This window comes from Numida meleagris, chromosome 1, assembly GCF_002078875.1.
Source record: "Numida meleagris isolate 19003 breed g44 Domestic line chromosome 1, NumMel1.0, whole genome shotgun sequence".
NCBI classification, from domain to species: domain Eukaryota; kingdom Metazoa; phylum Chordata; class Aves; order Galliformes; family Numididae; genus Numida; species Numida meleagris.
Window position 1 is genome coordinate 63,540,584 of NC_034409.1, and position 14,654 is coordinate 63,555,237.

A 14,654-nucleotide genomic window follows, 5' to 3' on the forward strand; every position below is an offset into this window, starting at 1 on the left:
TCTTCTACAGTAAGGCGATAAATAACACCGACTGTTATTTTACTACTTCTGTGTGCCAGAAATCTGCAGGATGATAGGGTTTATTTTTTTTTTTTTTTTTAGAATTAGCAGTTATGACATTGTGCTGAGGTTATGAGATTATTTGAACGTGTCCCAGTATTGCACTGAAATCCTTGAGTGATGCAATGAGTTAATGAAGTATATATGAAGGCAATTAGTATCATTGCCTTCATCATGGACTCCTATCCTGTGCTAAAAGATGCCCTAACTGGTAAAGCTTAGTAGTAACGGTTATCCTCAATGTGTGCGGTATAGGGATAAACTGAAGATAAAACAGTTACTATACAAGAGGTAGTCCTCACTAGCATAGTGGTCCAACAGCGCCATGCACTTCTCTTCTTCCAGGCTCTTTAAATAACAAAGCTGAAAGCCAGCAGCCCAAGCAGTTTGATTGCAGGAATTAAACCTGGATCTCCTGGGTCAAGTACCACCACTGGCCTTACTGCTCAGGGAGCTCACAGCCCAGTAGGGAACTAGGCTTGAATTTATCTGAAGGCAGAGAAAAACTGTTGTATTGACCTTAAAACAAAGAAAAAAAAAACAAACACCAAAACAAACGAACGCCCCACTGCATTATTTTGATCCCCAAATGCATGGGAGACCTCTCCAGGATCATCCCTAAGACGACTCAGAAGCTGTGTAGGTCTCTTTTATGGAAGAGACTTGTGCTAAAGTACTCCCACTGAGTGAGCACACAGTTAGGTGTACTGAGCATCCTGTGTTCATGATGGCCTTAGAAACTGCTCTCTTCTGAGCAGAATTATTTGGGATCTGAAAGTACTTTTGCAAACAGCAGGATCAAAGTATTCTGAAGTGCTACATGAAATACGCCTTTAGAATGTCACAGAAATATAGAACCTTGACTCCTTAAAGTCACCTATTAAAGTGAACAGAGCAATCCTGGAATTGCATAATGATTTATTACTTTTAACGGATGATAATGGCAGTCTGCCCATGCTGAAAACTGTAAAGACTGTCTTCAGTGTGCTGTGTCTTGTTATCCATAAAACACAAAAGCATTTTAACCTTTGCCAAGAGCAATAGTGTTGATGGGAATGAACACAAAATGACAATTCAAAATGAAGCTTGCAAGTGTTTTAATCGTGAACATATTTCCATAAGCCTTGTTCTGGCTCCTACTGTTGGGCACTGTATCCTCCACGCCTTTTTGAACAATGTGAATGTCAGTTATCTACTGTGCAGAAGCTGGAAGTAGGATCTAAGGTGGTAACATACTATTTTGACTTGGATGTGAAGATCACTCTTTGCAGCCCATCCTCATCCATTCTGCAGCATTTTGACACAAAAAGTAATGCTTTCAGCACTACAATGCGCAGCCAAGTTTATCAAACTTGATGGTACTAAAATTTTCGCAGGCAAAACAATTTCAGGTGATGAAATATTTTAGAAACAGACCTAATATGAGGAGAGATGTAAGACATAGCACCTGAAAATAGTCCTTATGATACTGAAGTTTTGCTCACCTGGGTCTACAGACTTCCTGCAGGTAAGTTATGATGCTTCATATCTGCAAGGTGCTGAAACTTAAGAAATTCCTCTCGATTCGTTCTGCATTTTCCATGGTCTATCTCTTGCCTCACATTTACTGAGCACTGTGTGAACTAGCTTCCATAATGGTGCTGCTGAGTCAAAGCTCAGAAGTCTGTTTCATGCTAGATCATAAGCAGAAAGCTTGTAAAGAAAGCAATCATACTAAGTACGTTTAAAATAGCTTGTTTTCATGAGGCAGGCTTAACAAAGTGATTATCAAGAACATGTGATAGAGGACAGTGAGAGAGAGACTGATTTAATTACACTGAACACTAATGAAAGAAGCTTCTTGCATAAGATGCACTTATTTGAGATTTCCATGGGGGTACTGAGCATTCATTACAGGCAAGATCTTGATTTATCGCCTCAGTCAGCATTTGCTTTTATTTCAATGCAACAGTATCATTGGTAAAAGGAAAAGGACAGGTCTGTCTGTCCCTCCCAGTGGGTCTGAACCATTTAGTCAGGCTAGTCCCTTCTTTTTAAGCCTGGATTGCTTTTTGCATCAGTACTTTTTGTTTTACTAGTACAGGTCATAAATCAATCTTTTCTCCGTCAGCAATTAAAAGGGAGAATTTTGATTTACATGTTTTGCATATCTTATCTGAAAAGCTTGGACTTCCTTCTGTTCAGTTTCAGTTATTTTCCTTCCGTGGCCAACTTACATTCACTAGCCTCTGGCTGGATTATTCACAGCCCTTTCTTTAGTCACAAAGTCATCAATAGGACATGACTAGGCTACCCAGAGAAGCTGTGGGTGCCCCATCCCTGGCGGCGCTCAGGGCCAGGTTGGATGGGGCCCTGGGCAGCCTGAGCTGCTGGGTGGCAGCCCTGCTCATAGCAGTGGGGTTGGAACTGGGTGGGCTTTGAGGTCCTTTCCAACCCAAGCCATTCTGTGATATATGAATATTTTTCAATTGGAATCCAGTAAGCTGTGTTCTGGATAAAGGTGTCTCTTGTTGTCCTCAACCTTTCTGCCTGCAGCTTTTCAGAAGCAGGTCTCTGCTTTTAGGGTTATGCATCTATACAGGAAAATCGCCATTTTCCCAGTTCTTGTCATTAGATCAGCAAGGTAAACCTAAATGAACAGCAGCAATGGGTGTGAGGACCGTGGTTGCCAAGATACAAATTGGAAGAGCTCTCGATCCATTTTAGTGAATTTGTTGACTACAAACAGGAAACAAGGCAATTTCCTCAGCAACCTGTTGTGGCAAGGGGAAAGGTGCTTGTGTGGGCACAGCAAAGCAAAGAAGTTGGTAGCCTCCTTCACACTCTGTGCTTTGTAAACAAATTTGTTTGGATCCTCAGCTTAGGTAAGCAGGCATCCACTGCCAGAACAAGTGGAAGACCATTAGGTCTCAAAGGATCTCTCTCTAAATAGATACATATATAAATAAGGATGCTGATATTCTTCTCTGTTCCTCCTTGATAATCTTTTGTGACCCAACGTGCTCCCTACAGATAAGGCTAAGTTTTCTTAATTGAAGATAAATTTCCTGAAATTTTGCCTGGCAATCGATCTAGCAGATATGGGCTTGTGGGACAAGCTCATGCTGTGGATCACTGTCAAATTATTTCACATTGGAATTTAGCTTGGAGCAGAACTAATTCCAGTGTATGTAACCTCAAGCATCCAATTGGGTTAAGCAGTAGTGCTTGGCGTCACTGATTCTGCCACTGAGTTTGGTTAACACAAAGTGTTTGTTTTGGCACGTGATACTTCATGCCCCCCTTTTTGCAGAGTGTGAAGGTTTTTTTGTTTCTTTTTCCTGCTGCTGCTCCCCATGGGTCTAATACCACATTCTTCTGTGGTGACTCTCCAATACATTTTTATTTATTCTGCAGCTCTATTTCAGTGAAGAAATAAATAGTCTGCTCTAATTTTTTGGCTTCTATGTTCTTTCTTGCACTTTTCTGCTCTGAATGCAGGACTCAAAAGTTCTCACTTGTAAAGCTCCTCAGGGGCATGGGTCAATAGCTGTGTGGGTCAGGAAAAGATCACAGTCGACAGCTCTCTATAACTGGATTCTGCTGCTGGGGGAATGGGATTTTTGTTTCCCATGGCAGGCATGGAGATAAGCTACTGACAAAGGGTGTGGGCCTTGTTATTCCAGCAGAGGAGAAGAAGGTCTCCTGTGTAGGGTTCTCCAACTTTGATAGAATATATTCTAGTTGTATATTTAGAACTGGATAGCAAATAAAGTATCGTGTGAAGGGGAGAAAGAAGGTCTCTTATGCTTGTGCTCCTGTAGGTCAAAATGAAAGTAAGCCTTGCTAGATAAGTAGTGAAAAACAGGATTGCCGATTTTGCTTAAATACGTCTTCTGAAAATAAATGTTCTCAAGGCTTTATTTAATGCTATCAATAATTAATGGATGAGCCATAAAGGGTCACAAAGATGCAGTGGGGCTGACGCCTTGCATAATGGCTGCCTGCCTGGGAGCCACTATCTGCTGGGCGTCTGCGGGCCTGGCCCACAGGATGAACTATACAAGGAAGCTCTGGCAATGCGCATAGACAAAATCTCAATCCCCTTGGTGACTGGAGGCTATCAGACTCCTTCTTCCTTCACCTCAGTTTCTATATTGGCCACTTGAGGATAGCCATAGTGGCATGCTTTGCAGCAGGGTCACGGTGTTGGCCCTTGTTCCCACAGCCTGCTGGAAAGCTGAAGTACTGTTCAAGCGCTAAAGAAATTTACTCCCAGGGAAAGCATATCCTGTGCACTCCCTGGTTGCATCCTCCCAGCCTGAAAACTTTTCAAGCTGTCCATCTAAACAGTTCCCATACAGTAATGCCTCACTGCTCAAGGCTTCTGCTTTTGCTTGTCTTCGGCTTCCCTTCTGCTGACCCCTGAGTGGCAGCAGCAAAACAACTTGTGAATGCCCAGAGCTTCGTGTGCTTTCAAAGCCAGGCTTGCTGTTTTCAACATATTCTCTCATTTTCCTGCATGCAGACTACTGTCTAACATTTCTGGAAAGGCAGCCTGTGACTCGAGCCAATTTCTATGGCATTTTAAAGCCACACATATGTTTAATATATCTACTACTTCCTTCCCCAGGGCTTCATGCTTCTCTTGCCATTCATCTTTTCATACTATATGCATAGAATGAGTTATCTACAGCGTCACTATTGTAATGTATGGCACTTCCCAACACCTACATGGCAAATGCATTAAAAACTCTTAACAGCCTCTGACCGACTCCACCAGTGTGAATGCTCTACCTGGCGGGAAACAACCAGAAAAAGTACTTTTCCCATTCAGAATTATGAAAAGGCTATAGAAGCAGATGTCCTTTCTCAGTTATTTTTCTGACTCTGGGAAGAGGTATGAGTCAGTGTAACTAGGGGAGCTGGCTTAATCTAAAGCAAATGGACAGAAATGCTGGTTCAAACAGCCGTCCCTTCAGACGTGGTGAGCGGCTGTGTAGCTTTGTCACGGATGTGAAGCTGACCCTCCCACTGAGAGCTGGCTGCAAAGAGCACAGAAATAGGTAACAGACCTTCTCTCAAACTGACAGGGCTCCAGACAAAGCCGCAGCTCACTTGCCCCCAGCAGCCTTGCATTATTTCCCCTACGCTCCTGTTCACCACAGTGTTGGAGCCCCCGCCAGGGGTGTGCTAACAAGGTGTAAAACTTCAGCCAACAGCAGGTAGTGACAGTCCTGTAACCACAGCTCAGCTGAACCCTAAAGCACTTTGCTCATCCTCCCAGTTCTAGACGGGGTTCATTTCTAGTATACTTACGTATTTATTTTTGAGTGCTGTAAATGTAAAAGGTGCAAGGGTGGCTCAAAGATATATGCAGGAAAATAAAGTCTGCTTGGGAAATACAGGCTTAACTTGTTTCTCTTGTTCTTTTGTTAAGACAAAATAGGCGAATGTACCCACTTCTATGACTGAGGCTAGCTATGTAAAGTCATGCGCTTTACTCTTCTAAGCTGAATGAAACTGGCTTTGTATAACAAGCCTCTGAAGCAGTCAAAGCTGGGAACATCCAAAAAAATTCAGGCTAGAGAATGGTTTCTAGGACAGCAGGAACCTCTTCAGAGTGGCTGTCCTTTGCCACATCAGTGCTGCCAGGTCAGCTCATCTGGATCTCATGCCCTGAACCACTGGTGTTTACTGGCAACGTCAGTAAACAGTAGTGGAGGAGTAAGAGATAAGAAATAGAGATTGGAGGAAGCAGTACATGAGAAGGTTGAAAAGACAACTGTAAGTACAAAAAGACAACTGTGAAGTACAAAGCAGAAGAGTTTGTACACAGGAATCAAGGAACAGGTATTAGGATAGGCAAGAAGAGAGGAAAAGAGTGACAGCTGAGGGGAATGAAGGAGAAGTATACGCCAGGAAAGAGGTAAGTGAGGAATGCAGACACTGAGAAGTAAGGAATCAAATTGGGGAAGAGTAAACTTAGAATTTCTAAAAAGAAGAATCAGGGTCAGCAGTCTGGGAGATGTCAGTGCATTCAGTGACTCTATGTGGAATTGCAGACTGATCAAAGCACTGCCATGCTTCACAGTAAGCAGGCAAAGGATGCCTGGGACTCCACTAGGAAGCTCTTCTGTTGCCTTTGCCAGGGACTACTGGAGACAGAAGTGGGCATGATGGCTATCTTACCAAGGTGAGTGCTGCAGGAGGTGGTTGAACACAGCCTAGAGAGAAAGCCGTGCTGCACATATAAATCTTGAATCCTGGCATTCCTTCCCCAGCAATCAAACTGCAAGCTATATTTAGCCCAACCTAAGCAGAAAGAACGAACAGCAGGAGTAGGCTTAGCTCGAACAGCTGCCACCAGCTGCTCAGAGGGGATGCAGGTAGGGCTGATGTCAGATGTAGTTAAATGAGATGGAACAGGGAACACAGCTACGCTTGAATGAACAATGTTGGCTTTTGGTTAGGGAATTTCTAGGTTTTATTATTTCATACTTAGCCAGAAAGGAGATCGAATGTCATGCAAAGCAGAGCATGAATGCTTCTTATACCAAGGGCAAGGCTACAGTGAAGTACAGAGAGAGAACCAGAGGAAAAGAGGAGGCAACAGGTACAAGCAAACCATCTTGTCCATTACAGCAAATGTGTCTGTGTCTAGCCTAGGTTGCTGGTGTTGCTAGAACTGAAGAGAAGAGACAAGAAGCAACAACTGCAGGTCTGAGAAAGACCATGACAGACTGGCTGACGTACAGCTGCTGACTAAATGCTCATATCTGTGTGGTATCACTAGTGTGGCTTCTCCAAGGGGTGCTCGTAGGTACTGCTGATCCCAGCAGCACCCTCTGCTTGGTTAATGTACCCCCTGCCCGGCCCCCAAACCAGATGTGTTGGGGCCACTTCAAAAGCAGCTCCTGTCCTTGTCAGCATGGCTAGGACCACACGTTCATGGGTGGCAGTGGCCTATTTATTTGATCCATAGGCATCAGTGTCATCCACTGGATGAAGGGTAGATAGGTCATGTTACTGCAACTAGTTGTTTGCAGTATTACCTGCTTCTAAAGATGTGTTTGTGTGCTTGACGGTGAGAAACCATCCCAAAATTTCACCCAGTGTGAGCTAGTTACTGGTATGTTTCTACTAGTAGGTACACACAAATAACTACCTTCAGTAAACGTGCCCTTGAATGAGCTATGTAAAACCAGAGGTGGTAAGAACTGTTTAATGAGTACTTTACCAACAAGAAGTACTAGGGGTCAATTAATACAGCGGGCATTAAACTTGAGCACTGAACAATCACTTATGTGTCTGGTTATCATCGCCATTCTTAAGAATAAACAAAAAAGCCAATTCATCTACTTTATCAGTGTATAAAAAATAAGTAAATCCATAAATTCTCCTTCCACTCACTTTTCTGTATTTCAGATGCACCTTTATTACAATAGTCCTCCTGGGATACATCAGTTGGTATAGTGTGGACTTCAAAGCTTTTGTGGTAGTTTTCCTTGCCTTATGAGCAGAGCTGCAAGCTCACTGACTAATCGCTCCTTAATAGCTCGTGTTTCCTCCTCAAAAGTCCCTGAAATGAAACTAGTGAGGGAAAACGGCTGCAGGGATTTGTGAAGTAGAATATTACTTTGAAATGGGCTTCTTTCCCAGTAACCCATACAGTTTTTGGAAAAAAAGGCAGGGCTGAATTCAGTTCAGGCGTTGCAGTTGGAAGTGATCCTCAGTGGTATATTTCAAATATACTCCCAGATAATGAAAACAAAACACAGCTATGTTTTAGGTGTCTCTCACTTGGCTGTTGCTCGCATTTGTTCTGTAGGAACTTCCAAATCTAGGTATCTTTCTCCAGGTATGTTCCCCACCCTGGGTTAGACAGGGAATAGAGGGTAAGCCAACATAGAAATCTGCTTGTTCACAACATTTCCAACTGACACTAGAAAGACTGAGGCTGGTGAAACTTTCATTTCTGTGATGGGACAGGCTCTTTGCAGAGTGCTATTTGCTGGTGCCACATGATCAATCACCCTTTGTACAAATGCAAAGAACTGAGCCATTATTGCATCTAAAGATGACAGCAGCCCTGTGTCTCAGGCACCTTATTCCACAAGAAGTTTCTGTAGCTGCACAGAAGCAGGCACATTTACCAGGGAGCTGGTGGAGGTTTGAGTATTTTCCATCCTGCTCAAACACCAATAGAAGCCATATGTATTTCCATGTCACATAGCAGAGCTGCAGCTGCACAGACTGCCCAGACAGACGAGAAGTGCATCTGCCCACAGCTGAGCACACCGCACCATTCATGCGAACACACAAACTTGAAGTGTTTAGCCTGGCACATACTGAGGAAAACATCAAGTTGGATAGCACGTGCCACAGCTGGACATTCTCTCTTTTTTTGGCCAAAATTTAAGGGCTTCTAAGCAGAGATATTTTGAGCATTCACAGTCAACTGAGTTATGAGTTGGAAAAGCATCAGCCGTGCAGCTATCCGGTACATGCCCTTCTTTTCTTTCCTAGTTAATACATTTTCACTCCTCTGCAGCTTTCTGGGCACATACTGTACCTTGTGATGACACAGGAGAACAAGGCCTTAAAGTCTTCATTAATTGTTACTTCTATATTTTTAAAAGGAGCTATTTAGGAAATTCTAGCTTTTGTTACCATAGGAATGAAACTGTAGGATTCAATAGAAGAACAATTTAAATGGCAGTGTTTAAGTAATTCACATCGATTTTAATTCTCTGCTCCCTCCAAGCTCCTCTAGGATATAAAGCAAAGAACTGCAGATACTCTGTTATCTGCAGCAGGACTCAGCAATGCCCCTTCCCACCCACAGAGCTCTGCTCCTTCTTCCTGAGTGAAGCAGCAGCAAAGTGCTCCTTGGCTCAGGCAGAGTTCCTCATCTGTTCTTTTCAGCTCTTTTAAAGCAATGTTTATGCAACATTTATACAGTAAAAACTGGGAGAACGAAGCATCCAGTCCCCTGGATAAGAGTGGGTTGAGTTGGAATGCTTTTACCTGGTGAACTTGCTCAGGAGAAACCCAAGCCGATCAGTGATTTACAGCTTAGTGTAATTCTGATCTGACTGCCTTAATAGAGCACTCTTAGTCGCCCTTTTCTGAGTTGGTTTACTCCTCTGTTTCTATTTGAAAGGTTTAGGTCTACATTAAATACATAACCAGGATGGCTGAGTTGATCAGTTAATGCTGCTGGCCTTCTGCTGACAGAGGGGAGGCAACAAAAAGGAGAACAGTAAACGCTGACACTCAGACTTGCTGTTCTCTGGTTTGTTTTCAAAACCTTTGAACTATGGAAACGTGATAAGAAATAAGAAAGTAGAGAAAAGGTTTATTTTCCTTGGCTTTAACTTTGGGATTCATTCTTTGGGATGCTCTCACTCCTCTGACTTGTGAACAGCATTCTGGTTGGGAACATTGGGTTAGCGGTTCCCTCCCAGGTGAGAAAGTTGGATTAATCGGAAGGGAGTACTTTGTATAACAAGGAGTCTTGCACCTTAATAAACAGATGCATAGCATTAATAACAAGACTAGGATGTTCACTGCCTCTCAGCAGGGTAACAGCTAAATTGACTTTCATGGTGCATGAGGGACAGTTATAATTCTCCACGTGTCCCATCCCAGCACAATACTTCTTTCATAACTGCTTTGATTCACTGATCCAAAGTCCTACTCAGGCACTGGGAAAGTAATTACAGTATGTGTCTGTAACTTCACAGATGCTGCGAAGTGGTGAAGCCACTTACAGATTAAGGACCAAATGCCTGGCTCTTCCTCAGCAAACAAAGATGAGCCAAGAAAGCAGGCCAGCGACCATATTTTGGCATGACTATCTGGCAATTACAGTGGCCTTATTTATCACTCAATATCTCGTTTTCATCATATGTATCTAGTCTGGTCCAGTGTCCTGTCTTGCATTCTTGCTTCTAGAGTCTGGCTTATCTTTCAGCTGTCTGGCCAAGCCTATGCTAGTAACCTACGGCCACAGGACACTGTCTCAACAATGTATTAGAAACTACTGTCATTGATAGGAACTTACATGGGGACTCTAAAAAAAGACATTAACCTAGTAGGATACTTATCTGCCAAACCCAGCTATGTGGAGACCACTTAGTGTCCAGCTCTCAGCAAAGGTCTAACAGCTTCCACATTGCTACTGCTGGCTACAACCAAATAGGTGCTTTCAGACAACGCTACTGCCAGCCCCCCACTTACTGCTCTGCAACTGGCTGAGCTGTTGAAACTGGATCCTTTTATGGGAACATACAAGAAGGTTTTTCATAAGCAAGATGGAAATTCTGGGAAGCAGCTGCTGCTCTGTAGGGGCGGCTGATAACGCTCCAGAGCCTCCCCACCCCCTTAAATTCACCTTTGTTGTGCTGCCCACATATTTGTGCCTTCATTTCCACACAGTTTCACATGCGTGGTCACAATCAAAAAGAGGGGACCTTAGTCATATTTTATGTAATACCTCCCTGCATCTCAAAGGAAAAGAGAAAAAAAAAAAAAAGAGAGAGAGAAGAGGGACTCTGAAACTAGGATGTTTAATAGATTTGCATTAAAAACAATCTCCCACTCAGTTCCAGGACTACATGAAAACATTTCTAACATAAAATCCTAGTGTAGTGACATCTATTAAAAAAAAAAAAAAAAAAAAAAAGGATGCAACAGATAAAAATGAAGGGTTTTTGTTGATCTTTTGCTGGTGAGGCATTTTAACCTAATTGGTAGCTTTGCATTTTTAAACAGAAGCTCTCAGATGGCTAGGATTATCAGAGCACAAGTCTTATGAGGAGTGGCTGAGGGAACTGGGATTTAGCGTGGAGAAGAGGAGGCTCGGGGGAGACCTCATCACTCTCTACAACTCCCTGAAAGGAGGTTGTGCCAAAGCGGGAGTCAGCCTCTTCTCCCAGGTAACAGCAATTGGACAAGAGGGAATGGCCTCAACCACCAGGGGAGGTCCTGGTTGGATATTAGGAAAAATTTCTTCTCAGAAAGTGGAAGAGATGTTGCGCTGGAACAGGCTGCCCAGGGAGGTGGTGGATTCACCGTCCCTGGAGGTGTTCAAGAAACATGTAGATAGCTGTTGTACTAAGGGACATGGTTTAATGGGCTATATTGGTGGTGGGTGGTTGAACTAGATGACCTTAGTGGTCTTTTCCAACCGTTATGATTCTTTGATCAGGGTGTGGGGACATTTTTAGCGTTTCAGTTTTGCTGAAAACGTTTCAAGGTCCCCTTGCACTGTTCTGAATCCACCCATTGACTGGACAACCACAAAAACCATCAACCAAGTACAAGATGAACCAAAAGAACCACTAAAGTTACTTGCAAAACTTGGAGGGAGCAGCAAAATACAGCAGCAGATTTGTTAAAGCGTTTCCAGTTCATCAGGTATGTGGGAACAAGGTGTGGCAGGGGTGAGGGCAACAGGAGAGAAGGCACAGTTTAAACGTATCCCAGTGTATTAACAGCATTCCCTCGGGTATTTTATTCAAACAGGCAGAATTTAATCTGTGCTGGCTTTGTGTAAGTGGTGTAATCTCCAATGACCTCTGCCTCATATACGCCTTTTTTCCTGAAGGCTGACAGAACTCCTTCACTGATAGCGTTCTGCTAAAATACCTTTGGGGTAAACATACTTTCATAAACTGCTTCCCAAGTTAACTAAACCATAATAGCAGCATGTGGGCCACAACTTCGACACTTCCAACATAAAAGTGACCTTGGGGAAATGGAGCTGGCTGGCAGCAGCTGGGAGTCAGCCTAATGCTCTTATATGTAGGTCATCCTCCTGGCTTCTCTCATGCAGGTTTCTCTAACATACGCAGCGCCTTGTAATTCCCAAGCTGGCACAGGAGCATGAGTGGCCTGAATCTTCCTATTTCCTCATCCTTGTGGTGCAAGGACACGTGAGAGTGGTCCTTGAGCTGCCAAGTTAATGCAACACCATTGAACTGCCTGAGGAAGCAAGCAACCCTGGCACTGCTCTCATTTGTCTCTCCAAGGGAAAGGCTATCTACAGAAAAGGATTTTTAACATTTATGCCTCCCCCTTGTGTTTCTATCACACAAACTCTCCAGGCTTTGCTTATTTCTAAAAAGGTCTCTCTCAAAGCAAACTTAACACATCACATTTCTTGATTCCCTGGTAAATATGTAAATCCAAGAGAACACTGAAAATAAAGATTCTCTGAGGTGCCAAACTGAAAATACTCCATTGAAATCAATGCAAATTATAGCAATAAACACCTATCAGAAGTTATCCAACACGTAACAGTGAATCTGATCTTGGACGGACTGCAATATAAATAATGTAAATAAGAAACATAATACAAGTACCTTACTCTAGCACTGTTTCTGAAGGGACAACCTGAATAATACTAATTCCCTCTGTTCCCATGGAAAAGAGGAATCTTTCCTTAATGAGAAGTAGAATGGAGTTGGGGTGTGAAGTTTTCGGTTTTCAATTTTAAAGCGATAAACGTACTTTAATTTTGGACAACCTGGAGACAGCAGCGTGGAAAGCAAGGGAGAGAAGCCCTGGCCTTATCCTCCCCTCTCTGAGGAAAGTAAGTTCACAGCTGTCCTACTGCACAAAGAGTTTGTACGGTGCTGCACAGAGGGAGCAAAAAGTTACCTGATGACAAGCAGAAGAAAAACCAGACAGCAGACGTACCTGACTTGCCCACGCCAGCTCGACCAAAGATCGCCAGCTTCACTTCTGCGCTCTTAGCCATGCTGGAGGAACGGAGCGTCAACAAATTCACTTGATTATCAAAACTGAAGCAGAAGCAGCGTTCTCAGATCCTGCCTTCGGCTTCACCGTGTCATCGTGACGTCAGTGCAGAGCCTGGGGATGAACACCACGAGGATGGAGCTACGAGGAGCCAGGCGCTTCCTCCCCACTCCCCCGTGTGATTTATAAGTCATGCTAACGGTGCTGCGCTCCAGCCTTAAGCACTGCAGTAACACCACTGACACGTTTGGCACCGTTAACGCAAAACCTACCTTCAGCTTTCCAGCTCTCACTCTTGGGTTCACGCTGGCACTGTAACGCTGACAAAGGTACTTATTCAACCCGAGGTACCTGCCTCAGGGCTCCAGGTAGGGCTCCTTATTCTTTTCACCTCTGTGGGCTGCAATTGTTTATATTTGCCTTAACTCCGATGACTTAGTTTTTCATTTAAAAGCTACAACCACTCACTAGCAACGCGTGCAAACAGCTGATCTGTCCTCAAGCCCTCAAATTCCAGAAAGGTTTCAATTACTCAGCAGCAGTTGTTTAAAGCCTCTAAGAACTTGTACCTTGCCCCTTCTCCTAAACACATCCGTACCCAGGAGTTCTCCGCTGCTCCTTCTTTGAGCTGCCTCAGCTCATACACGGACATTTTGGCAAAGCAATGGGTTTAGAGAGGGGATGCCAGATACCTGGTAACACGCTTCCAACTGGCCCCATGGGAATCAATGGCTTTGCTGCGTGACCTTGAGCAAGTCACCTGCTCCTTCCTTGCCACCTTGATTTCTCTGAGCTGGGCAGCAACGCACTTAACACTGCCTGTCCTTCTAAAGCGTTCTTGGACATCGGGCAAAAACACGGCAACGGTGACCCTCAGCCCCGAGCAAAACCTCGAGCACTCAGGCTGCCTTTACAACGGAGGAGAACTTTGCCGTTAGCAGGGTTTGTCGCTGCGCTAGAATGCCCGCGTTAGCTGTTAATTCCTACAGAGGCAAAGCAAACTCTCGCTTACCATTACCTGCTGTGAAGCAAGGCACAGCCAGCGCTCGTCACCCGCCGGGGCGCTGGGAGATGGACACGGGGCTCTCCCTCCGCCGAGCGCTCCCGCTCGCCGCTCCGAGACCCGCCGCTGCCGGGCTGCGCTGCGGCACGTCTCCCCGAGCCCCGCCGGCGGCTACAGCGGCAGTACGACCACGCACCGCTTCACCACCGCCCGCCCTGCGACTCCGGGGGGCTCCGCTCCCCGCCGGGATCCCGGCAGGTGCCGCCCAGCCCGGTCCCGCCGCTCCCCAACTCCGCGCACCCCACGCCGCGGCCGCCCACCCGGCGCTCACCTCCTCGCGGTGCCGGGCTGCGCCGTGGCGCTCAGACGAGGGAGGCGCGGCCCGGCCCGGCCCCGGGCGCTCCCGCCGGAGGCAGCGGCGCGGCCGCACAATGCGGACACCCCGCCCGCCCGGCGGCGGCGGCGGCGGCGGCGGCTCCCGCGGCGCCCTCCGCCCGCGGCGCTGCAGCGCCCCCTGCCGGCTGCCCGGCGCCTCAGCGGGAGCGTCTCCAGCGCTGTCTTTCCTCCCCTTACTTGCTTAGTGCTGCTCACCAGTACCTCCCTGCACCCTGCCTAACTCTCCATAAAGCCAGGCAGCCTCTCCCTATCCTTACAACAAAACAGCAAAGTGAAAGTGAGGCTGTTTCCCCAAACCTCCTTCTGTCAGCACCAGCTCTTCACATGGCGCTCTTCCTCCATGTGCCCCAGCCTGTGTTATGGCAAAGGGAAGCACTGTTATTTCAATTTGCAAACGGGGAAAATGAAGCATGTAATTGCATCAGTCCACTCGAGGTGCCAGAGCCAG

The 14,654-nt window shown here is 45.3% G+C and overlaps 1 protein-coding gene across 4 annotated transcripts in view; it reads right to left on the bottom strand.

Annotated features, from left to right (window-relative positions):
* RERG (RAS like estrogen regulated growth inhibitor) overlaps positions 1–14,268 on the bottom strand; it is a 110,324-nt gene extending 96,056 nt beyond the window's left edge. The window contains exons 1-2 of one of the 4 annotated variants that reach the window (XM_021390610.1): positions 14,142–14,268; positions 12,748–12,921 (exon numbers count right to left, since the gene is read on the bottom strand). In XM_021390610.1, coding sequence (XP_021246285.1) covers positions 12,748–12,808 — 61 coding nt within the window. In that variant the 5' untranslated portion in view covers positions 12,809–12,921; positions 14,142–14,268. Of the gene's footprint in view, positions 1–12,747; positions 12,922–13,079; positions 13,208–13,819; positions 14,113–14,141 lie in introns of those variants that run through there. The other 3 variants (XM_021390619.1, XM_021390639.1, XM_021390629.1) reach the window with 3 other exon arrangements.